This window comes from Chiloscyllium plagiosum, chromosome 23 (assembly GCF_004010195.1).
Source record: "Chiloscyllium plagiosum isolate BGI_BamShark_2017 chromosome 23, ASM401019v2, whole genome shotgun sequence".
Taxonomy (NCBI): Eukaryota; Metazoa; Chordata; class Chondrichthyes; order Orectolobiformes; family Hemiscylliidae; genus Chiloscyllium; species Chiloscyllium plagiosum.
This window is the reverse complement of record NC_057732.1, coordinates 31,001,909-31,028,586: the sequence shown is the minus strand read 5'-3', so window position 1 is coordinate 31,028,586 and position 26,678 is coordinate 31,001,909. Positions and strand designations below refer to the sequence as shown.

Below are 26,678 nucleotides of genomic sequence, written 5' to 3'. Positions count from 1 at the left end.
AAGTCTAGCATTTTTTTTAAAATGAGGCAACAGTAACTTTGAATTTGGGAGATTTTTTTTGACGGAGCTCTATACAAAATGTTAAAATTTGAACTGTGTAAACCAGTTACAGACTCAATTCATATATTGCCGATAATTTACACGGATATCATGAATTTTAACACCTGGCATTTGCTGATTGACGTGTTAAATATCTGCCGCTGAGCGACAAGGTAGTTAAGTGTACAGTGAACACTATTGGCTAGTGGTAACAATGTAATATTTCATGGTCAGGAATATTTTATATTTGACACCCAGTGATAATCTGGAATTGTGTAGAGCCATAATATTCACTAAAGACAAAAAATAATTACTATGATGACATAAATTGCCAGCCAAAAACCACTCAATACTTCAATTTGGAGTGTTCGGCCACTTGTTTTCCTCTTTTTATGAGGAAGAGCGTAGCCTTTTTCAAAGTTTTCTGTGATTACAGGAACACTTTGCTGTGATTTTTAGATGCTGAATGGTAGATACCACCCTGTGACCCACTATTTTGAGGCAGTATGTTGGTTCTTCCTTCAGGGACCTATATTTGTCCAGTTGTTATTCCTCATTTACGTGCTGCACCTTGGTGACATCCTCTGGAGACATGAGATTCACCTTCATGTGTCCATTAGGACAACCAGCTGTACCTTTTGCAATGCCTTTTTTAAAAATTCTCACACGTTGCTTGTATTTTGAATTGTTTGTCTGACATGCAACTCAACACCTCCAGCTTTTATTTTCTTTACTCGTTAATGGGATGTGGGCACGTCTGACCAGCATTAGTTGATCACCCTTAATTGCCATTGAACTGAGTGCCTTTGCCAGGGCACTCAAGTCAACCATATTACTGTGGAGTCAAATGTAGGACAGGCTGGATAAGAATGGCAACATTCTTTCTCTAAAGGATATCGTGAACCACATAGGTTTCTGTGACAATCAGTGATAGTTCATCATCAGCATTGCTGAGATTAGTCCACAATTCCAGTTTTATTTTATTAATTTAAATTCCACCAGCTACTAAAGTTAGATCTTATACCATGTTCTTAGAACATTAGACAGGATCATGGCTACTACGCTCCAACCATGGACAAGATAGGAACTACTTTCTTTTGATCTTTTGCAATGAATTTCATTCCTTTCAAGCCATTTTACTCATTTGAACCAGATTGTTTACAACCTCAGCATCTTGTTTGACCTTTGAAATTCTACTTCCAAACTGCAAAGACACACTGCTTCTACCTCAGCCCACCTGCTACTGAAACAGCCTTTGTCACCTCAGTTTCTCCAGCTCCATTCTCTGAACTGGAATTCATTCAAACTTTTGTACCAATGTCTCATCACTGCTCTTCCTCCATCTTGGCTGCTTACAATGGCTCCTGGTCTCTGATTTAATGCTCATTCTCATGTCTGAAGCCATTCATAGCTTCACTTCTTCCTGTCTCTAATCTAATCTATCTCTTCCACTTCTCCGGAATCCTGTGCTTTCTGATGGTTGCCAAACCCCTTTTTACCTCACTGCTAACTATACTCTTAGCTGCCTTGGCTCCTGCTCTGCCATTCCCCTTTTTAAATCCTTCTACCTCCCTTAAATTGTTTTCCTTAAGATCAACTTTAACCAAGCTTTTGGTCATTCTACCTCCTTGTTTTGACCACGCCACTTAAGTCTCTGAAAAGCACTAGAGAATCATTTTCTTCAATTTAATTTCCTACTATTTAAATACAAAGTTGTCCTATTACTGTTTGAAGCAAACTTGCCAATTTATAAGAAATGTAACGAAAGCAACCATGTTATACCTTATAATATCCCTTTTAATAATGTAAACATATAAAGTAGGAGCAAAAGTAGGTCACTTGGCCTATTGAGTCTGCTCGGCATTCAATAAGATTGTGGCTAAAATGATTACTCCACGTTCCTGATGACACCCCCTTACCAACAATCTGTTTACCTCTTCGTTGAAAATTTTCAGAGGCTCTGCTTTCATCCTCTTTTGAGAAAAAGAACTGCAAAGACTCATCACCCTCGTGAGGAAAAGAAGTTCTATTTTTCTGTCTTAAATGGGTGATCCATTACTTTTAAGCAGAGACCCTTAATTCTAGATTCTCTCACGAAAAAACAATCTTTCCAAATACACCCTGTCAAGACCACTCAGCATTTTGTAAGAGCAAATTACAGATGCTGGAATCTGTTCTGACAACAAAAATCGCTCGAATTAAAGTAGGTCAGGCAGCATCCATGGAGAGAGACCAAGCTTACGTTTCGAGTCACGTTGAATCTTTATCAGAGCTTTAAATAAGGAGACAAATACTGTATACCATTCTCTAGATTTGGTTTTATCAAAACCTTGTAGCCCCTCCCCCAAGTCCCTCCTCCCTACCTTTTATCTTAGCCTGCTGGACAAACTTTCCCCATTCCTGAAGAAGGGCTTATGCCCGAAACATCGATTCTCCTGTTCCCTGGATGCTGCCTGACCTGCTGCGCTTTTCCAGCAACACATTTCCAGCTCTGATCTCCAGCATCTGCAGACCTCACTTTCTCCTCCTAACTGAAGTAAAACCAATGTATAGAATCATACAGTACAGAAGAGGCTCAATTGCCTGTTGAGTCTGCACCAACAAAAACTACTCCAAATCCACACTAGTCCCACTTACCAGCACTTGGCCAATAGCCTTGAATGTTATCACATTTTAAGTGCTCATCTAACTACTTCTTAAAAAGTTGAGGTTTCCCAACTCAACTAGTCTCCCAGCAGTGTCCCATATTCTGACCACATTCTGGGTGAAAGGATCTTTCCTCAAAACCCTGCCAGATTTCTTGCGTTCCATCTTAAAATTATGTTCCCTGATTATTGACTTTTCATCGAAAGGGAACAGCTGTTTTCTATCCACCTTTTCCATGTACTTCATAATCTTGTACATCTGAGTGAAATTTTCTCTCAGCCTTTCCTGCTGTAAAGAAAGCAACTTGATCTTCTCCAGCCTCTCTCCAGCTGAAGTGCTCCATTCCAGACAACATAATGTTGAATCTCCAAGGTGGTGATGATTAATGGGAAGCCTTTAAAAATCACTGGATGAAAGCTAAAAAAGCAATAAGTGGGGAGAAGATGAAACAACAAAGTAAGCTAGCTTATAATATGCAAGGCTATTGCAAGAGATTTTTTTAGATACCTAAAAAGAGAGGGGCAAGAGTGAACATTGGACTGCTCGGAAATGAGGCTGGAGAAGTCCTAATTGGGTGCAAGCACAGGCAATTTAGTTTAGTTTGGGAAGTTTGGTCAGTATGGACTAGTTGGACTGAAGGGTCTGTTTCTGTGCTCTATGACTGTCGTCTCTAATGTAGTCATAATCCTTCCTATAGTGTGGTGACCAGAATTGCACACAATACTCCAGCTGCAGCATAACCAAAGTTCTGTACAGCTCCAATATTGCATCCTTGCTGTTATAATCTATGCCACCACAACTGTTAGAAGCAAGTGTCCCATGAGACTTCTTTCTTAAACTATTAACCTGTCTTGCTGCTTTCAGGGATCTGTGAACAAACAGCCCAAGATTCCTTTGTTCTTCTGAGCTTCCTAATGTCCTGCCATTTGTATTGTTACTTCTTCCAGGGCTATTAGGGTTAAGTTCTAACAGCCACTGATCTGCTAATCCAACCAATCCATTCATATCCTTTTGTAACATAAGACATTCTTCCTCGCTGTCAACCACCCAGCCAATCTTTGTGTCATCTGCAAACTTAATGTCAAACCCACATTTCTTCTACATACTTGATATATGTTATAAACAAAAAGGATCCCAGCGCTGATTTACCTGGTTCCCTGGTTTATTCTTTCCACCCTTGAAAATTGAAACCACAGTAGCTGTCCTCCAGTCCGTAAGAAATATGAGCATGAGTAGACTGTTCAGCCCCTCAAACCAGCTCCACTATTCAATAAGATCATGACTGACCCAACGTTTCTCATATCTACTTTTCTGTATTTTCCCTGTGACCCTCGGTTCCCCTACTAATTAAGAATCTATCTATCCGTGTCAGCCTCAAATATATATTACTTTAGGGGAGGCAATGGCCTAGTTACATTCTCACTGGCCTAAAAATCCAGACACCCAGATAATGTTTTGGGGACTTGGCATCAAATTCCGCCATGGAAGATGGTGGAATTTGAATTCCATACTAATCTGGAATTGTGCAATGATGACCATTGCTGATTGTCAGAAAAAAACCCATGATTCACTAATATCCCTCAGAAGGAAACTGTCATCCTTACCTGGTCTGACCTATATGTGGCTCTTAACTCTTAGCTGCCTTCTAGGCAATGAGAGTTGGGCAATAAATGTTGGCCTAACCAAAGATATCCTCATCCTGTGAATGAATTAAAAAAAAGACTCTGTTCCCACAGCTGTCTGTAGCAAGGAATTCCAAAGACTCCAAGCCTTCCAAAGAAATTCCTCCTCAACTCCATTGGATGTACAGGCTAAGTGGGTTAGCCATGGGAAATGCAGGGTTACAGGAATGGGGGTGAGATGGGGGATGGTCTGGAGTGGATGCCTTTCAGAGGGTCGGTGTGTACTTGATGGGCCGAATAGCTTGCTTTCACACTGTAAGGATTCAATTATTTAAATTGTCGCCCCTTTATTCTGAGACTAAATTCTCTGGTCCTGGAGTCTCTCTTCCCCCTTGAGCTGGAATTTCCTCCCAGTTCTCCCACAATAGCCTGAGATACAAGTCGTATGGACCTGGGATCTGTACACGTTTAAGCCGACTGAAATCTCCAATTCCCTTTAATTCCTTATATCAATTTGTTCAGGAACCCCTCAGTTCCTCTTCCCAAATTCTGTAGTCAGTGAAGATAGATGTGAAGTATTTGTTTAACACCTACCAATGTCATCTGGTTTCACACACAGGTTGTACCCTTGGTTCCTAGTGGGTCCTACTCTTTCACTTTGTTATCCTCTTCCCCTTGATTTACTTTTAGAATGTAGATTCTCCCTAATTTTAGCTGCCACTGTTTTTGCATGCTCCCCCTATACTCTCAATTGCTTTCCCAAGTTACCCACTGCACTTTCTATCCCCCACTTGGGCATCTGCTTGCTACCGTTGTACCTGTTCAAAACCTGCTGCCTTATCCAGTCCTGAATATTTCTAAACCTCCAGGGTTCTCTGGGCTTTTTATACCTGCATTACATCCTAAAAGGAACATGTTGGGCCTATACTCTCTCCAATTCCATTTTGAATGACCCCCACTGTTCTTCTGTAGATTCACCCAAAGGATCTCCCACTTTGGCCAGATCCTGTAAAATCTACCTTCTCCAAACTAAAATCCTTTCCTGCAGACTATCTACTTCCTTTTCCATTGCAGATATTAAAATGTGCGGTAGCGTGGTCGCTATCACAAGAACGTTCTCCCACTGTCACTTTGTACACCTGTCTAACTTTATTCCCCACAATTAGGTCCAGGGATCTACAATATTCCCTCTTAGACTTTATAATGTTGATTATAAAAAGCTGTTCTGAACACTTTTATGAAATCTGATTCTTCTCAACCTTTTCACTATGACTATGCCAATTAATATTGGAGAAGTTGAAATCCCCTAAGATAACTAGCCAATGATTGATTTTTACAAACTTCAGTGAATTGTCTATGTACCTGCTCCTCTACTGCCTATTAACTGGGGGTCCATAATATACTCGCAGCAGTGTGGCTGCCCATTTTTTTTCATTCCTATGATGTATTCACAAAGCCTAATTGCAAGACCTTTCCAAGATATCATGTCCCTTTAGTGCAGCAACTGACTCCTGAAGATCCTATATCCCAGGCTTTTAACTGGCCGGGTACTGTCCCTTCCTAAACCAAGTCTCTCTGATGGAAACATTTGCAATTCCAAGTGCACCTCCATACCTTTTAACTCATCTATCTTGCCTATAAAATTACAAGCATTAAAGTAGAGACATCCAGCCTAACCTTACTCTCTTGAGGCTCAATATGACTGAATTCAGTAAACTGTGATTCTTTTACTAAAGTATGCCACCTCGTTTATACTAATACTGTCTAGACCCTCTTCTGAATAATCTAAATTCCTCCCAACAGCACGAGCAGACTTGTCCACAAGGATGTTGGTCCCATTGAGTGCAGACCATCCTGCATGTATAGATCTCACAGATCAGAAATCGAGAACTATTCCTTTTGTACCATCTCTTGAGCAATGCCCTATTCTCCCATTTTTGTACTCACTAGCACATTGCACCTGGAGTCATTCAGAGATTGCAGCTTTTGATTTCCTGCTTTTTTCAGTCATAGTGCCTAGTTCTCTCAACTCTTGATGCAAAACCTCATTCTATCTGTATCATGGGTAACAATGTGGACCCTGATCACGCTGTCCCCATTCAGGATCCATTGCAGTTGCTTACTGACATTGCTGACCCTGACACTAGGGAGGCAACATGCCAACCTGGAGTCACATGTGGCCTGTCTATTTGCCTAACTGCTATCGCTCTTGCTTTTTCACCTTCAGTACAGTTGGGTTGCATCTGGTGCCAGAAGCTGTCGTCTGTTAAAGAAACAGCACTCATCAGCTTTTGATTGCTAATTTCTCGACCTGCTGTGCTGTTCCAGCAATAAAGTTTCAACTTTGATCTCCAGCATCTGCAGACCTCACTTTCTCCTCCATTGCTAATTTCTCACATTACTTAATCTCTAAAGGTGCTTCCTTGACCTTTAGTTTGCATCTCTTATTTTCTGACTGAGATCCCTGGTATTTCTCACTTAATCCCTTAATAATCTCACAGTTTGCAGCCCTGGTCTGCCCACACTCATCTGTGAAAGTAGTTCGGCAAAAACAGCAGGGAAAAATAAAAAAATCTTTCTACCTGACTTTAATTAATTCTCACATTTGCCAATCTGCCACATTCCCCTGTACAAGTTATATTCTGTGTTGATTCCTTTGGCACCTCTTTGTAACAAATTCCCCTTGTAACAAATAGTAAATCTCTATTAGCTTTCCTAATCAACTTGCTGGAAGTGCATGCTAGCTTTTAAAACTAGAATACTCTAACCTCTACAGTTTCTCACCATTTAGGTAATATACTTCTTTATTCCTTCGTACCAACATTTTGCATTTTTCCTATACCCATGGTCACTTTGCGAGACCTTTGTTCATTTACTTAACCCATCTATGTACTTGTGGCATCTTCTGGAAATCTTAAGAACGATAAATCTTTCAGTTCCCCTTTTATCCACAGCACACCTTACTTCCTCAAATAGCTCCAATAATCCATTAAACATGATTTCCTTTTCACAAAACAATATTGCCTGCCTGATTGCCTTGAACTGTTCTTGAAGTGCTGCACTGTAATGCCTTTTATCATTGCTTCTGACACGTTACCTGTGTCAGAGGTAAATTAACTCTTGTGGGTGTTTTCTTTCTGTCTCTTCTGCCATCACCCCCTTGAATTAAGGAGTTAGATTTGGTACTTACAGGCTAGTGTAACTCTCCCCAATACAAGAGAATTTTTGAAAATTAAAATGAATGCATTAACTATTGCACTAGCTGCTGCTTTTTGGACCAGTGTATTTTATTGTGAAGGATATGTTCTTTGTAAACTATTTTAGAATACATGAATAGTAGATTGAAATAAGTAGATTATTAACTATTTCAGAATTTGGTTGAAAGAAACAAGTTGAATAACGGCCACTGCTTGATCAGTTGTATCTTAGCCATGCACCATTTCCTTAATGTAAAAAAAATTGTTGTTTCCTTCATTTTACGGCCAAATCACTACTGCGTGGAATAAGAACAAGTCTAATGACAAACTCTGTGAAACAAAACTTCCAATATTTTCATTTTAAGAAGTTTCCTTTTACCCTCTTCCCTTTGACTTTGTCCTTGTATTATGTCTGCTCATTATTACATTTCACTTAATCCAATGTGGTCTTATCTTTGGTACAACAAACTTAACAAATGCACTTAGAATATGATTAGCACATTTTTTTTGTTTGAGATTTCTAAAATAAAATAGTGATTTTTTTTTCAGGTGTAACTTGCTTGGAAAAAGCATGCTGTGGACTGATTTTGCCTTGACTTAGTTTGTTTTGTTAATTATGTGAGCTTAGCTCAGTCATTGGTCTCCTTCCATGTAAGAAGCTTACGTGTTTAATCACATAATTGAGGCTGACAGTTCACTGCAGGATTGAGAAAATGCAGTATTGAAGATGAAACATGCCTGTCATGATTTGCTTAGTTCTTAGGTAATGGAACTTTGATGTCCAAACCATTGTTTCAGCTCCAAAATAGGTGTGAATAGCAATATATTTATATAAGTAAAGTCTCCATTTCTTAGCACAAATATTTTCCCTATCAAAGTTGATTTTTTGGTTAAAATTTTCACAGTTTGACACACATTCTGATGCCACTGTGGCAAATTAATGCTTATGATATGGCTACCAAATATTGACTGATTTGAATACTGATTATGAAATAGTTAAAATACTGATGAAATTATCAGTTGTAGAATATATCAAATTTATAATTGTTACACAATTTCTGCTAGTGGTCCTTGTTTTTAGAGCATATGAAATTAGCACTCAGGAATTTGTAACTAAATTGATGCTAAATTTGAAGAAAATGTTGGCATGAAACATGTGGTAAGTTTTTGTTTTAACAGTCATCAGTTTTTTTTTCTCTAGACTTCCCTTTCAGGCCGTCTCATATTGGGAAGTCTGCAGAATGGAGTGGCTTTCCACAACCACATACCATTGAGCAAGTAAAGATGGTGAGGAGTAAGGTAATTAATTAACTTTTTTAAAACGTGTGTTGTTAAGACAGTTGGATCATTGGAAATATTTTAATATTTTTCCTTCTTTCAAAACAGAGCCTGAAAAATCCTCGAAGTTCAAGAACAAGTGAGCAATCACTAATTATTTTAAAATAAGTTATACCTTTATCTCACTACTTCATATCACATCTAATCTGTAGTCATTGAATTGGAAGTTAAATTATTGCATTACCAGTACTTGATTTTCTCGTTTGAGTGGCATCCATCTTTTCAGTTTACGTTGCCCTTTGTGGCTCATTAGAAACTTATCAAAGTCTTAAATTTTGTGCACTTTCAGAAACATGAGAATTAATGAGAAAAGGCCATGCACTCTAGTTTGCTATCAATCATCCTTAAGGTCATGTGATATGACAATAGTAGAGATGCTGAGTAATAATAGAAATCAGTCTCCATCAATTAGACTTCAGCTTGGCATGACCATCATTGAATTTCCCAACCAGTAGCATCCTGTGGGTCATCTTTGACTAACCATATAAATACTGTGAATACAAAAGGAACTCAAAAGCTTGATATCAGTAATTCATCTGATGCCCCAAAATCTTTCCGCCACCTGTAAGGCATAAGTCAGCAATGCGCTGGAATGATTTCCCACTTGCTTGGATGAGTGCAACTCCAAGAATGCTTGAACTCAACACCATTTGGAACAAAGCACTTTTAATTCCTTCACTTCAAAAATGCACTCCCTTCTCCAATGCTGCACCGTAGTTGCAGTATGTCCACAAGATTCACTGCAGCAACTCTTCAATGCTTCTTCAAGAACACGTTCCAAATCTGAGGCCTGAACCTTCCAGAAGGACAAGGGCAGAAGGTGAATGGGGACAACACCACCTACATGTTTTCTTTCAAGTTAGATACTATCTTGACTCAAATATACTTTTCATGAGTCAAAATCCTAGATTTGTCTTCCTAACAGCTGTGTGAATGTACTTTGATCAGACAAACAACAATAGTTTAAGAATTCAACTCTCTTTAACCTCATGGGCAATTAGAAATATGAAATCAATGCTAGCCCTGCCAGTAACACTTGTAGAATAACAAAATCAAAACAGGCTCAGCCATAAAGTGAGAAAAGTGCCATAGTAGAAAGTGTTGGAAACCTCAAGTCCAAATTCAGTTGTTTCTTCCATGCATGCTATATTGATATATTCCATGCCTTGACATTTTCTACCTTTAACATAGAACCGCACAGCACAGAAATGGGCCCTTTAGCCCACAATAATAGCCAGTTCAGTGCTTCATGATTTGTTCACTTATGTTCATGAAACTGCCTTTTTCAACTATTTTTATTTGGAAAATTCTATGCGTCAGCTTTCATCACAGAACGCTAAAGAATGTTTCAGTGTGTCCTCCATGTACTGAAATTGTCCATGCAGGTGAGTGAAAATGAGCCACGTTTGTCCTTGTCCAAAAGTCCAAGCTGCATATTGAGCAAACACATGTATCCCTTTATTTTCACTTCTTTTCGAAATGCAACTGTAAAGTGAGGTTATCTCTAACGTATTTTTAAAAAATCAGTGAAGCAATAAATTGATAATGTGCATAAGCTTTACAAACTGCCTATAGTTCTGTGTATAAAATCAAAATGATTTGTCTGCTGTATTGAAATTATAGAACAATTTGGAATATCTATTTAATTTCCAAATCATGAAGATATGAATGTTATCCTACTAACATTTCTTTTTCTTTGAGCCATTGGCTATCATGATGAACTGTTGGCGATCGTTTTTCTCTTCGCATTGTGGCTTAATCATCATTCTTGTTCTCCGTTCAGTTTAACATGTTAGTTACAGCTGACATGCTTGCCAATGCTACGTACCAGATGTGAAATAATTTGAAACTTACAGTTCTATTCTCACTGTAATTGGTCAGCATAGTCCTTCACAAAATCATAAGACATTCGAATAGAGGTAGGATTTTTTGTCTGATTTGAGTCTGCTTTGCTGTTCAATGTAATTATGACTGATCAGAATCTTCAGCTGCATTTTCCTGCCTTATTTCCATGACCCTTGATTCCCTCACTGATGAAGTTCGCACTCACACAGTGATGCACCAGTACACCAATCCGCAGAAGCATGTATATTTAATTTAAAGCCCTCGATACAGTCCTACTTATTCAATTCACCAGGACACTGGTTGCAACATGGTGCAAGTGAAGCCTGTCCTATTGGTACTGTTCCTTTCTACCCCAGTACCAGTGTCCCATTGAAAGTAACCCGTTCCTCCCCCACAAATCTTTAAGTCATAAGTTTAATTATTTGAGTTTGTTTATTTGTTTATACATGACATAGGTCGTAATTCTGGGATTATTAGCTTGGTAGGATCCTCATTTTTAATCCTATCATTGTCATTTCACCAATGTGAATGATGACACCTGGATCCCTCCTCTTCAAGGCCAAGTTCCACTCTAGCCCCAAGATGTCATGAAATCCAGCGCCAAAGAGGCAACACAGCCTTTGAGCCTCATGCTCATAGCTGAAACAAATAATATCTAATCCCCTAATTATACTGTCCCCTACCACTACCAATTCCCATCTCCTTCCCTCACCTGAATGACTCTTTGTACCACAGTGTCATGATGAGTTTGCTGATTCTCCCTGTATTCCCAATTCCTATCCACACAGCTTGAAAGAACCTCAACTATTAGGACAGTTAGAGGGACTTGTGTTCCATGACAGCTGTCTGTTTGGCCCCTATACTTACCTCCCTTCAATCACACTGTCCTGTCCTTAGTTATTTGACCAAGTTTGTATCACCTAAATTTCCCCCATCCTGATGTGGTCCAAATGTCTGCAGTTCAGACTCCACCTCCTTGACTCTGATCCAAAGTTACTTGAGTTGCAAATACTTTGTCATAAATGTGTTCACTGGGGATCCCTTTGATGTCCAGAAGCTTGCAGACTTGGCTTGCCATCTATCAAATTTTCTTTAAAATATTAATTAATCACTTTATCTCTGCTTTTTACATTTGAAAGACCTTCTACTTTTTACACTTATGTAAAAAGAAAATGATATTAGTTTTCAACCTATTGAGCAATTTATAAGAAAGAGGAAAAGGGAGACTATAGACATAAACACAAATTGAAGACCTTGCTTTTACTTAAAAGACTATAAATGCTCACCAGCCTTGCTCATCAATCAGTTGCTCTGTTTAGGCAGAAGCAACCAAACACCACCTTCCTCTGCTGAATTAATTTATGCTGTTTCTTATAAAGACTGCTCCACCAATGAAACTCTTGAAAATAAATCTGCTCAAATCACGCATCAACAGAATCTAAACTCATGTTTTCACTCAAATGCCAGCTATAAAGTAAAATTAAATTTGCACCAATTAAAGATTTCAACACTTTCCTATCCAAGAACTTTTATAATGCAAGTTATTCTGCCACCTGGAGAACAAAAGCAAAGTAGAAAGCTGAGAGATGTGACAAAAGAGAATCAAATGGATTTGAGCCAAAGAAATTGGAAATGGAAATGTTTGAACTATAGGTGTGATGAGAGCAATGTTCAGAGTGGAAAGAGATGTCAATAGAAACCAAGATAGCAAAGTTAACCAATGAAGGCAGCCTCCTTTAGACATTAAATTTAGTCTTTTGAATGCAGTGCTGTGGATTCCTGTGTCCACTGAGTAATTTCCAGCACTTGCCAATGACGGACTGATCTGACTGGCAGATCAGTACTACAGACCCTTAGAGAAGGTATCAGTAGTAATTATGCTTCCTAAGATTTTAAAATTAATCATTTTACAGCTTCGGTCCTCCTCAACATAATGCTAGAGAACTGGAAATTACTATAACTTTGGGTATATTTCTGGTCTCAAGTGTTATACAGATTGATTGTGAACCTCAACAGAAGGCTTTTAGGTAAATTGATACAACTGTACTGTTGTTTGAAGTACTTTATTTCTTAACTGAACCTATTTTGAAGTTGAGATTTGATTTTTATGCGTGAAATTAATTTATTGGATTTATTTCATTATCCACATTTTCTTTCAGATACATGTGAAACACAGGATAGTGGGAGGCTATTGGGTGATTCAGAATTAGTTAATACAACCAGGGGTGAGGTAGACCAAACCTCAGAAACAAATATGAAACAAAGAGAACGTGGTTCAGATTTAGGTGAGTGCGTAATTGTATAAGGTTACATTTGCTGAAACTCTTAACGTAGATTGAGTCATCATGTAAGTTGTAAATTTATTAAATTTATATCTGCAATGTTGAGACTTTAATTATCTTTTGTTGGCTGTTAATTTAAGCATGTCCCTGCTTGCAAACACCCCTTCCCCCAATCCCCAAACAAAATGATCACGTACAAAGATATTATTCTGGAACTATTTTAAAATGGTTACTTTTGCCTTGGTATGCTTGAATCACTCACCACCCCTGTTAGGGCAGTTACGTAAGCTGTTTCCAGAATGACATTTCTTCAATAGTAGACTGCAGTCAGATAAATTAGGTTGTAGTAACTGGGCCTCTTTCTTACCGTGCACTTGGGGAGAAATATATGCCTTTTTCTGTACCCCTCCAGCTAAAGTGAGGGACCTGTTCTGAGAAATAATAGGCCCAAACCCATAGTTAACCACCTCTTGTTAAACACATTGTTGCTTAATATTGCTGGGCTATCATAGCACTCCAGTGCATTTCTACTGGAAATTGAGAAGTTAATGAAAGACTCTTTATAACTTAGCAACTTTTTTAACGAAGTTGAATTTGAAGTTTTTTTTAACTTAATCACTTAGAAAGTAGAAATCAAAATCCTGTCTAAAAGTTTGTTACAATTTTAAATATATCAAATTTTTAACCAAATCTAATGTTTTTAAGTTTTACAGCCTTTTGAAAGTAATTTGATCTATAAATGTGTAAAACATACAACTGAGAATTGATTGGCATAGTGAATTTCAACATTGTGCCTCCATCTTATGGAATTGCCAGACTGATGGATCTCTGGCTGCAAGGTTGAAGTGAGTTTGCACAGTCTCAATCCAGTTGCAAGTAATACTAATTTACAAAATGAAACAACTCAGTTTGTTTGATATGCTCAGACTTTAATACTGTTGATCTGATTTTTCTCTTGCTTGCTTAGACTAATGTGGAAGGAAATGATATTGGAATCGTACTTTATACTGCATGCAACTTGTTATAAATTTGACTGGTGACTTAATGTTGTCCCTATGAAAGGAACTGTAAGATGTTTCACTATCAGTACTAACCTTGTTGATCACCAACCCCTGTTCTCCTTTTCTCCACTCCCTACCTCCAAGCCATATTTTTGTTATTTAAATATGTACCTACAATTAGGGTTTGCTGTTATCCACAATGGTGGAAGGAAAATCACCAGGAAATTAATGTGTGCTTTGTGCCATGTTGATCTGTGTATTTGCGTACAAAGCTGTTCTAGGTTATTTATGGCCTTAGGATGCATTAAAGATGTAAAATGAGCAATGCAAATCTTGTCTGATTTCAGGAGTATGGGTCAAGAGTAAAATGACATCATTCATTGGAAAGGAAATTTGTACATGATAGATCTCGTATATAGCTTACAATAAAACATTCTTTCCATTTTCTCAAACTTAATATGCAAATCAAGCTAATTACAACATGGAAACGTCTGTTAGATCAACACATTAATGCTGAGTGAATCAAAGGATATAAATAGTCTTTTTTAACTAACAGACGGGAATCCCTTGCTTCTTTGATAATGAAGACACTGTAGTGTGAATGAAAAGGTGATTTGGCTTTTTGAAGACAAAGTACTATTTGCTTTTTATTCAATTTTAAAGCAAAAGCTGTTGTGTATGTGAACATATGTTTTTGATCCCCTGCTGCTGGAATCAGAAAAGGACAGTTTTGACAAACAGCACATTCAATGTTTGGCAGTGGTGCTACTTAGCAATATCTGTGAACATCTTCTATTTTACAGTTTGTCTTTCCTGGCCGTTAAATACATTCTAATCCGCTTTATCAAGTCTGTCATTGTTTCAGACCCCTGAGGTTTACTGTGCTATATCTGCCTTTGTATTCAGTCTGAAGAAGACTGACTGACTGTTTTGATTTTCAATCTCGGTTAAGAAGGCCAAGAAATAGTCTTTCTCAGACATTATATAGTTAAAAGATGTCATAAAAATTATATTCTTGACTCTTCCCCCAAAATTGTTCGTGTAAATTTAAATTTAGACCTTGTTAGAATATTAGAACTTACTGAGGCTGGCTGTCAACTCTTGATGAAATATTTTTGGCATTCTATTTTTAAAAGGGAAAGTTGTCTTAAATCACCTTTAACCTTTAAGTGGATTATAGCAAATCCTAATTTGCATGTGTTAAATTGAAAAGTACTACCAAATGTACATGTTCACGTACATTCATGACACTAATTTTTCAAGCCAAATTATAACTTACTAAACTTCCTCATTGTGTTGCCATTAAACATGGGGTTTCCGTGCAATTTAGTCATACTGAAAGCTGAATTATTAATTTGTCTTGTTATTAAGATGCCATTAAAAAGATGGATGTTGTCTATCAACATGCCAAGCACTTTTTTTATCCTCTGCTATCTCTAAAAGTTGCTAGCGTCATGCTAACGGTAGGTCCATGAATCCATTGAGAAAATAAAGCTCCTTCACACACTTTGATTTTAGAGTAGTTCAAATCCCATTCATGAGTTTTTAAAACACATCTCTAATGGAAATTGAATTCACTCTAGATTGACTTGTAGTGAGATGCGTAAGATACCACACTATTGCAGAAGTATATAGGGCAATGTTTATTTGGGCTGACAACTTGTTGGGTCTAGACTTGTAATGACTGAACTTGTAGTGTTTTACCAACAAAATACACAAATGAAATATTGTTAAACTTGTGCAACGTTTGAAACTTAAAGTCAAATTTTCAGAGATCTACATGATATGTAGACTGTCTCTAGTTCCTAACTAAAGAAGAACTATATATCAAATGGTAGATCACAAATTGTCGGGCTTGGAATCTGCTAAGACATATATGAACACACATGCACATATGTAACTTTCTGGCTTGTCTTATACTTATCCCCTTACTAATGTTTTCTATTTTAACTAATATAATGGAGTCAGATATTGTGTGTCTTTGTATACAATTATACTGGGAACGCTCCATGTTTCCTGATCATGTCTTTTGTAAGCATCTTGGTACTTTAATTCCTTTCCTGTTCGTTTTAGCAAAACATTGCTTTTGTTTTTGTTTTGTAAATGGATGTCCCAGAAAACCATACATGCATGCAAGCATGTTTGTATCCTATTAATTAACACTGTCACCTCAAATTGAAAGTGGTATGTTAGACTTAAACCAAACTTCATAAGTGACCTCCTCTTATCAGACAGTGGTTTCCTTTCGAAAATGAGCATGCTGAGAACTGTCCTTGTATCCTGTCTCCAAAAATCAGGTAAGGACCTTCATTGTCAATGCCCCAAACGTACATTATAAAATGTCTGGAGGTGAGTGAATTTGGGTGGAGGCAAGAGAGGAAAGAAAGTAGAATCTCATAATCCGGCTTAAGCAGCTAGCATTTAATTATTTTACCACTGTTCAGTTGAAGGTGGGGTTGGACTTTGAGAATAAAAGCCTTAAAGTTAAATACATTTAATCACCAACAAGACAAAAGCATGCTAACAGTTCCATCCTTGGACACTTTTCACTTTTGCCCCCTCAGCAGGAGGCAAAATAAAATTTTCACTTTTTAGGATTCATAGGCTAATTTTATCAGAGTAATTCCACTTTAGAGACTATTTTTATCCCACAAGCGAAACTACTGTTGCTCAGGCAAAATAATGCATATTTAATATATCTCAATTCAAAGCATTTCTCAGTCTTCATCAGTTGTGGGTGTCATTGGCTAGGCCTCTTCCGTTTTGCTATATTAGTAATGGTTGCTTTTTTAAGCTATTGATTTTATTTTAACAATTAGAATCTTGCCCTTTTAATTAAAAAAAAATCCTTTCAACACATTATTTTCATTGTTAGCTGCCCACCCTCATCTGTATTAGTGAAGTTTAACAATGTTTAAGCCATAAACCGTTCATAGTTAACAGTTTAGAATTGATTAATTTCTAGCATGTCAGAACTGAAGAAGTAATTGATACCGTTTAGTCTGGGTTCAGTAAATCCAAGTCATTTCCAACCTCATTTTAACATTTTTAGCACTTACCATTAAAATAAAATTAACCTTTTTGACATGCCTAGCCAATTCCAATGTCAATTTTACAAAGGAGTGCTACTGTTGAAATTTGAAATGTAATTGAAATCCCCTTCTTTCACCTGCCCCAATAATTGCAGCCAAATCAGACTTTGTCTTTATAAATTGCCATAGGTTGTGTAAGATGGCAACACTGTAGGAATTTAATCATGTGCAATAAATGTTAACCTATTCAAATTCATAGCAATGCATGAATTTCTCACCTACTGATCATACATTGAACTTGTAGATCCCAAGTCCATTAAACTCTCTCTTTCGCAACATCTTGTGTTTCATTCTACCTTTTGGTTTGCTGTTGCATTTGCATCAGCGTGGTTATTTGCTTTCTCTTTTCATTCCACTTTATTGAATTTCCATGCTCTTGTTTTCTTTATTTTCATTATATTCAATATTATTTTGATGGCTGTATGCCAGGGGTGACAGAATCAGTTTAAATAAGAACCAACAGTGGTGTCCAAAATTGTGCATTTTACAAATACATTTTCAAAAATACCCTAGAAATGATGTATTACAGAAGTAAATGTAAAGTTAAACCAATGTTTTAATGTAACATTTATAGGAAACTGTCTTTTAAAAAGTAGAAATGAGAATGATGAGAAAAACGTTCAAGGCATTTATGACCGTTTAGTTAACAAACATTTTTAAATAGAAACAAGTTCATAAATGGAAATTTAGTCACATTTCAGAAATAATTCAATGCTGTTTGCATTTTCAAATATTTTTGCATGAACGTAACATTAACTTTAAAAGACACTTTGAGCAAACATATGGCGACTAATTTGTTTTCTATTGATAAATCTCTTAAAAAGTTAATTATTTTTATTGGTTACCAAATTTTAAAATGATTTTATAAAGATTTACCTTTTCAAAATTTGTATTCTCCCCCACAACGGTCTACTCATTTCTGTAGCAAATAGTGTGTAGGGTAAATGACTGCAAAGTTGTAGTTTTTATGCTTCTCCTGCGTGTCCATTGTGTGAACTCAAAATAGTTGGTAAGCTTTTTAACTGTGAAGAACGTGGAGTCCAAACCTTGATGTCCGTGTAAATACACTTGTCAAGAAAATGTAGCATTATATCATCCCCTTGCACCACTTCCCTCACATCCCCTTCTAGCTTTCAGTTGCAGTGGTGAATGGTAATTTGTTGAAATCAATTTTTGATGTTGGTTAGCAATCAAATGAACAACTTTGTCAGTTTGTTTGGTTCAGCAATGCATATTGGAGCAGATTTTTGTTTTGAAGATTAATTTTATCACAAATCTGTGTAAAGTTTTGGTGTACAGTAACATAAACATGTCAGTCTATTTAAATGAGAATAAGTCACATCAGTGCATTCCCCTTGTAACTTGAAATGTCTTGTATATAGTCCATTGCATTGACAGATCTGGTGAGGTGGTGAGTAGAGAGGGTTTATCTATTTTCAGAAAAAGTCAAGTTTTGTTGACTACAGACTGAAAACTCATGGCTGAGAAATACAATTTTAAAATGTTGCTCTCATTTACAGCTTTTGCAGTGTCCCCTTTTATTTGAAGCCAAAATGCACTTTCCTTTTAAGACAGATTGTAAATCATTAATTTTCTACCCACCCCAAACAAATATATTGTCAAGAAGTGTGAATATGTCTGTCCTACTATTATTCTAGCTGGATGTAGGTTTGCTTGCTGAGCTGGAAGGTTCATTTCCAGACGTTTCGTCACCCTACTAGGTAACATCTTCAGTGGGCCTCAGGCGAAGCACTGCTGATAATTCCTGCTTTCTATTTATATGTTTGGGTTTCTATGGGTTGGGGATGCCATTTCCTGTGGTGACGTCACTTCCTGTTCTTTTTCTTACTGGGTGGTAGATAGGGTCTAACTTGATGTGTTTGTTGATAGACTTCTGGTTGGAATGCCATGCGTCTAGGAATTGTCGCGCGGGTATTTGATCGGTTCGTCCTGGGATGGATGTGTTGTCCCAGTTGAAGGATACTAGTGATAGGGGGTCATGTCTTTTTGTGGCTAGTTGGTGTTCATGTATCCTGATGGCTAGTTTTCTGCCTGTTTGTCCAATGTAATGTTTGTTTCAGTCCTTGCATGGTATTTTGTAAATGACACCCCGTGAGAAAAAGAACAGGAAGTGACTTTACCACAGGAAATGACATCACCAACCCAAAGAAACCCAAACATATAAATAGAAAGCAGGAATTATCAGCAGTGCTTCGCCTGAGGCCCACTGAAGATATTACCTTGTCAGGTGACAAAACGTCTAGAGATGAACCTTCTAGCTCAGTGAGCAAACGTATATCCAGAACCTCAACCTGAGCTACAAATCTTCTCAAAGCTTGCTAATAATTCTCGCTCCAATTTTCATGCTGTCTGAATCCACCAAGTGATCACATGCAGCATTTAGCTTTTACCCTGTGTGTTTGAAAGTACTGTGGATGTGATTGAACTTGTAGGACCTTACTTTCATGTCAATGAAACTGTTTGCTTGTGTCAAATGTAATGAATCCTCAATTGGGCTCCTAATTTTGAAAATTATCCATTTGATAATGTATCTCACTCAATTAAAATTATTTTGCTGTTGTACCATGTTACTGGTACTGTGTAGGTTGCATAATTGTATTTTACTCTGTAAACAAATACATCTATTTTTAAAGCCTTGAATTTACAGACTGCAAATTTTCATTCTTTTAATTTGCAGGATTCAATAATCGTTACACAAAACCGAAAGGGCCAAGAGATCCTCCTCCTGAGTGGACATGATGGAGCAGATATTCAAATAGACCGTAATACTGGAGTATCTCCCTTCAAGTGCCACAAAAGGACTGAAAAGTAGAAAAATTATTCACACTCACTAAAAACAATCTTTCTTTACTAACAAAAAAAGCAAGAACAATTTAGATGACTTATCAGTTACAAAATGGTACACAGTTTACATCTATTGTAACTTGCTATAAACCTTCCAAGGGTGTGGATTCCGGTGCTAAATATCTCTTTGCTGGGACCATTTTTACCCGCCTTATTTCACAGTTAAAGTATTAAGACTTTTTTTAAAAAAAGTAAAGTATTACAGGCCTTATTTTTTGGGGGGGAATTTGTTACACTGCTTTTAGGATTGTATAGTAATATAGTAAGTATAAATAGGTAGTCTGTGACAACTATTCTCTGCTAACTTTCAGAAATTACTATGTGCATTAGTCTCTTTTTATGTATGTACAGGGCAGGTAGGTATATAATTGACAATGTTGCAGATATTAAATATTCTTAACAGAAGATGTAAGAAATCTGTGCATGATCTAAACCTTGTGTACCATTTTTTGTAAATTATTTGCCCTGAAATTATTGAAAAATATTCTTTCAGGCATTCTTAACTACTGGAAATAAGCAGGAAATTGCAGTTTAACAGGGGTTGAGATTGTAATAATACATTTGTAAATTATAAGCAAAAGGATATTTTTATATTATATGCTGTTAATAACCAATCCCACTTTGATCTCTTGTTCATTTGGCCTTGAATTTAGTAAGTGCCTTCGAACAGTATGCAATCCTGTTAACATCATGTAAGCATTTTGTTTGTGCTTTTGTGCATTGGGAATAAAAGGACTATCAGTCTCACAATCTTGTATTTTACAATATTACCTGTCAGTAAAGATCTAAAAGCAAAGTAGTTTGCCTTTTTGTGTTTTTGGATTAAACTGGACAAAATAGCTTACATTGAGTAATAGATTCTTTTCAGTACTTGTCACTGAATATGAATGAGCTTACTAACGCGGAGGTAACAAAAAGAAGTGGTGGTATAATGGTAATGTTGCTGAACTAGTAACCTACAACCCACGTTCTGGGGACATGGGTTTGACTGCCAGGATGCCTGATGGAGAAGTGTGAATTCAATAAAAATCTGGAATAAAGAACTTTACCTAATGTGGAACTATCAAACCAATTTGGATTGTCACTTTGAGAAAAAAAGAGTTCACTAGTGTCCTTTAGGAAACCTGCCATCTTTACCAGGTCTGTGACTTCAGAAGCACAGCAATATGGTTGAGTCTGAGGATAGGCAATAATGCAGGCCTAGCCAGCAACTCCCAACCCGAAAAGGGACAAGTAAGGTTTTGTATAATTTACAATTTGTCAAGAAAATGAATACAAGAACAAACTGGAGTATTATTAATCCAGCACAAGATGATTCACAATTAAAGTTTTTTTTTCTGCACCAGTCTAATTAATAAGTTGTGAATGTATTTAGCTCATCCAACAGATCTTTGATTTTAGTAAGTCAATCAATTTCACAAAAGCTTCTCCTATGGAATAAGTGTTTTTCAGTCAAATACTAACAGTGACGTTTGAGATAGAGTTTTAATCCTTGGGGTAGATTCAAGATTCTCCCTTTCCTAATGTTAATTGGGTCTTGCCACCCTTGGCTGACATTATTTTAGCTTAATTGATGTTGGCCTTTGTATAACTAATCTTCATAATAGAACAGTGAATTGTTTAATATGCCTCCTTTAAACCAATTTCAAACATGTCTTAATGGAATTTGTATAAACTTGTTTTTTTATCTGATTTAAATATATTCTTTACAGCCTTTTTGTGTTTATACTTAAAATGTGTAAGATGCCTTCAGATTAATCTTTAGACACTTAACAGTAACAGCCAATAAGCTTGAGTTTAAAGTCAGTCCTTATCAAATTGTGGATTCTTCAAATATGCACAACTGAAAGATAAAGCTGAGTGAATTGTGTTTCTCGGCTTGTATCTAAATACATCACTACGGTTATTGAAATATGTATCTTTTATTCCCAAAACATGCTAATTCTCAGGGTAAATATAATTTGCTGAACACGAATTTATTGTTCAAAATTGCAGTGCCATGTACTTTTTTCAAAGAAGACTTCAGAAGTTTTAGTCGAGCCTTTCAAAATAACCATTCATCCAAATTCAAGTTGCAGTTCACCATTTTAAAATCGTCTGTTGCTGGTTTGCTTAACTCATGATCTAAATAGCTTTCTTTGACTTTGCTGGACAAAAGACTAAAAATTGCGTATTTCAAAAATTATTCAAAATAACTTGCACTGAGGAAGGAAGAACAATTTGCTGTGCTTGAGGCAAGTTAGATGGTTCGCGTTTTAATACAAATGCAATCAAATAGTTAGGTCCCGTGGATGAGATGTATTCAAAGCAGGGCACAAGGAGAACTAGAAAAAGAGTATCTCGAAGTGCATTCAGGGCTGAGAAAGGAGAAACTTGATATGTCAATATTGGTTTGTTGGAGAAAGAGGGGAAAGAAGAATAGGGCTCCTCAAAGATCAGCGAGGTAGCCTTTGTGTGGAGCTGCAGGAGATGGCAGACATATTAAATGAGTATTTTGCATCAGTGTTTACTGTGGAGAAAGACATGGAAGATATAGAATGTAGGGAAATAGATGGTGACCTCTTGAAATATGTTCATATTACAGGGGAGGAAGTGCTGTATGTCTTGAAATGCATAAAGGTGGATAAATCCCCAGGATCTGATCAGGTGTACCCTAGAATTCTGTGGGAAGCAAGGGAAGTGTTTGCTGGGTCTCTTGCTGAGATAAGTGTATTATTGATAGTCACAGGTGACGTGCCGGAAGCCTGGAGGTTGGCTAATGTGGTACCACTATCTAAGAAAGGTGGTAGGGACAAGCCAGTGAATTATAGACCGTGAGCCTGACATCAGTAGTGGGCACGTTGTTAGAAGGATTCCTGAGGGACAGGATGTACGTGTATTTGGAAAGGCAAGGATTGTTAAGGGATAGTCAACATGGCTTTATGCATAGGAAATCATGTCTCACGAATGATGGAGTTTTTTTTGAACAAGTAACAAAGAGGATTGTTGAGGGCAGAGCGGTGAACATGATCTATATGGACTTCAGTAAGACATTTGACAAGGTTCCTCATGGGGGACTGGTGAGCAATGTTAGATCTCATGGAATACAAGAACAACTAGCTATTTGGATACAGACCTGGCTCGAAAGTAGAAGACTAAGATGATGGTGGAGGGTTGTTTTTCACACTGGAGGCCTATGACCACTGGAGTGCCACAAGGATCATTGCTGGGTCCACTATTTTTTGTCATTTATATAAATGATTTGGATGTGAACATGAGGTATAGTTAATAAGTTTGCAGATGACACCAAAATTGGAGGTATAGTGGACAGCAAAGACTGTTACCTCCGCTTACAACGGGATCTTGATCAGATGGGCCAGTGGGCTGAGGAGTGGCACATGGAATTTAATTTAGATAAATCTAAGGTGCTACATTTTGGGAAAGCAAATCCTAGCAGGACTTGTACAACTTGTTCACGCAGAGGGTGGTGTGTGTATGGAATGAGCTGCCAGAGGAAATGGTGGAGGCAGGTACAATTTACAGCATTTAAATGGCATCTGGATGGGTATAGGAATAGGAAGGATTTAGAGGGCCAAGTGATGGCAAATGGGACTAGATGAGGTTGGGGATATCGGGTTGGCATAGATGAGTTGGACTGAAGGGTCTGTTTCCATGCTGTACATCTGACTTTATGACATAATAGAAGCAGCTTGAGTGTATGGCCTTAGGATTATCAATCAAAAGGAATCCACAAGCTCTTCAAATTTATGGGAAGGAAGTAGAGGTAGCAGGACAGAGGGTATAATAGAAAAGAATTGGGGGTGGGGGCAGAAGAGATTGAGAGATGTGGAGGAAGGAGAGGTTTGAATGCAGACACGAAAAAATGGGGTAGTGGTAACTTTTGTTTCAGGAACAAAATAAAGCAATCTTAACTCACAAATTGTTTCTGGGAGTCTGAGCATAAGAATAATATGATGCCAAGTTTCTGAAAATGGGATGGTAAGATTAATAGAGCTGAAACTGATGGTTTGGTCTTAATTGTACACAAGCTTCCCCACAAGTTGGAATAAGATAAATGATCAGATGTTTGTTGATAGATAAATGTGTAGTTATACTGTAGTGCTTATAATAGTGTACTGTAGATTGTCCCTGGACTGTGCATTGAAGTATCTGACCTTGAATCCATGTCATTCTAATTCAGAGGCAAGTGTGCTATCCAGTGATGATTAAGTTCTCTGAAAACTTTATTGAAAACAATTATCTTTAAGCTTTATTTATGAGTCATCAGTGAAAAAGTAGCATTATTGCTGGTTGGGAGATTGAGGGGTTGCAGTATTGGGGGTGGTCTGGAGCTAGCATTGGCATGTGATGTTCATGTTGCAAGTCGGATCATGTTAATAGATTGTTTAGCTTTAACTGAGATCTCATAAGTGAAAAGTCACGAAGTTCCTTTTTTTAAATTCATTGCGAGACGCGGGCCTCACTGGCTGGCCAGCATTTATTGCCTATCTCTCGTTGCACTTGAAAAGGTGGTGGTGAGCTATATCCTGAAGGATAACTTTAAGTCTGCTATACAAACTTTGAGATTTGCTGAGCTTGAGATGGTACTTTACTACTTTAAATAAAATTCCACCCAGATAGGTTAAAGTCATTAAACCTTTCACTGAAGCATTGCCATTCCTTTTGACGCCAACATTCTCATTAATAAAGAGGCAAAGCCTGAAAATAGTCATCTTTGACAAAGTTCCTATGTCCACTTATATTGCTGGGATTGGAGGGTTTTCAGTTATAGAGAGAGGCTGGATAGGCTAACCTGTTTTCCCTGGAGCGTCGGAGGCTCAGGGGTGACCTTATAGACCTCATGAGGGGCAGGTATAGGGTGAATAGCCAAGGTCTTTTTCCCAGGGTAGAGGAGTCCAAAACTAGAGGGCTTGGTTTAAGATGAGAGGAGAAATATTTAAGAGTCCTGAGGGACAACTTTTTCACGCAGAAGGTGATGCCTGTAAGGGTAAAAGTGCCAGAGGTGATGGAGATGGGTACAATTACAACACTTAAAAGGCATCTGGATGTGTACAAGAATAGGGAGGGATATGGGCCAAATGCTGGCAAATATTACTAGATCCATTTAGGAAGTCTGGTCGGCACAGACAAGTTGTACTAAAGTGTCTGTTTCCATACTGTATAACTCTGACTAGACAGGGGCTATTTTCCCTGGACCATCAGAGATTGAGGGATGTTTCTCGAGGTTTATAAAATCATGAGAGGCAATGGATAGGGTAAATAGACAAGGTCTTTTCCCCAGGCGGAGAAATCCAAAACTAGAGGGTATAGGTTTAGGATGAGGGGGAAAAGATTTAATAGGGACTTGAGGGGCAACTTTCTTATGCAGAGGGTGGTGCATGTCTGGAATAAGCTTCCTGAGGAAATGATGGAGGCTGGTACAATTACAACATGTAAAAGGCATCTAGATGGGTATATGAATAGGAAGGGATTAGACAGATATGAGCCAAATGCTGGCAAATGGGTCTAAATTTATTTGGAATATCTGGTCGGCATGGACGAGTTGGACAGAAGGTTCTGTTTCCATGCTATATATCTCTATGGTTCTATGAATAGCTCATTCCTAGGTCTAAAGTGACTGAGGGAACCAAGGATGGATCATTGCTGTGCGTCATGGATGTGAATCGGAGGAAAAATAATTTAAACACTAGTATCCCTGATATAAACCATTGAGTATAGGACACTATCTCAGTTTGCAGTATAAAATGTAGGAACGTAATGCATTTATCAGAAAAGAATGTAGAACTTTAAAAAAAAAGACAAGGTTAAATTTGGTGGAATCGGCAGAACAGGTGAAAGAGGACATTCAGTGTGAAATGATTTATTTTGGCTAGAACATAGAAACAATATAAAATAAAAGCCATAACTGGTAAAGATTGGATGAAAGACTGGGGGGACCTGGATGTATATATGCAGGAATCATTCACTGCACCTGTAGGACACGTTGAGAGCAGTTAAGACTTAGTATTCTAGGCTTTATTGTTCAGGATATAAACAGTAACAGGAAGAAGGTTATGTTGAACTTGTACAAAAACATTTGATTCAGCCTCAACAAGAGTATTGCACCACTATTTAGGAATGATGTGAAAGCAAAGTCGATAACGTTTGGAAAATACTTAAGCATGTTCTGTTCTTGAAAAGAATTGCTCAAGGAATTCAAAATCAAGGGGGGAGGGGGCAGTGTCTGGACAAAATAGGCAAAATCTGCTTCCACTTGTAAAGCAATCAAAACCAAGTCAACACAGATTTAAAGTAATTGGGGGAAAAAAAGCAAAGGCAATGAGGGAAAAATAAACTCATGTCTTTTCATGATTAAGTTCTGGGATTGGGTTCCTGAGACTGAAATATTCAAGAGTGACTTAAGCTGTTATCTGAAAAGAATATGGGATAAAAGCTGGAGAATAGAACTCAGTGAATTACTTATGTGGAGAATTGGGACAGACATGAGCCAATTGGTGGCCTTTGCACAATTGATGCTGTATCAGTGATGGTATAAAGGGTTCAGAAGGTTTGAATTATAAAAAAAGGCTGGAACGATTGGGACCTTTTTTCACTGAATCATAGGAGGTTGAGAGGTGACTGAGGTTTATGAAATCATGAGTGATATAGTTAAGGTTAATGGTAGGTGTCTTTTTTGTCTCCTAGAATGGGGGATTCCAAGACTAAGGGGTGAGATTTATAAAAGATGAGGGGCGATTTTTTTGAGGGTGGT

At 37.5% G+C, this 26,678-nt stretch overlaps 1 protein-coding gene across 4 annotated transcripts in view; it reads left to right on the top strand.

The window, feature by feature from the left end:
- LOC122561733 (tyrosine-protein phosphatase non-receptor type 12-like) overlaps positions 1–20,726 on the top strand; it is a 129,486-nt gene extending 108,760 nt beyond the window's left edge. For 2 of the 4 annotated variants that reach the window (XM_043713808.1, XM_043713810.1), the window contains 5 exons: positions 8,706–8,803; positions 8,891–8,921; positions 12,847–12,972; positions 16,202–16,267; positions 19,761–20,726. In XM_043713808.1, coding sequence (XP_043569743.1) covers positions 8,706–8,803; positions 8,891–8,921; positions 12,847–12,972; positions 16,202–16,267; positions 19,761–19,822 — 383 coding nt within the window. In that variant the 3' untranslated portion in view covers positions 19,823–20,726. The remainder of the gene's footprint in view (positions 1–8,705; positions 8,804–8,890; positions 8,922–12,846; positions 12,973–16,201; positions 16,268–19,760) is intronic. The other 2 variants (XM_043713809.1, XM_043713811.1) reach the window with 2 other exon arrangements.
- Positions 20,727–26,678: the final 5,952 nt, after the last annotated feature.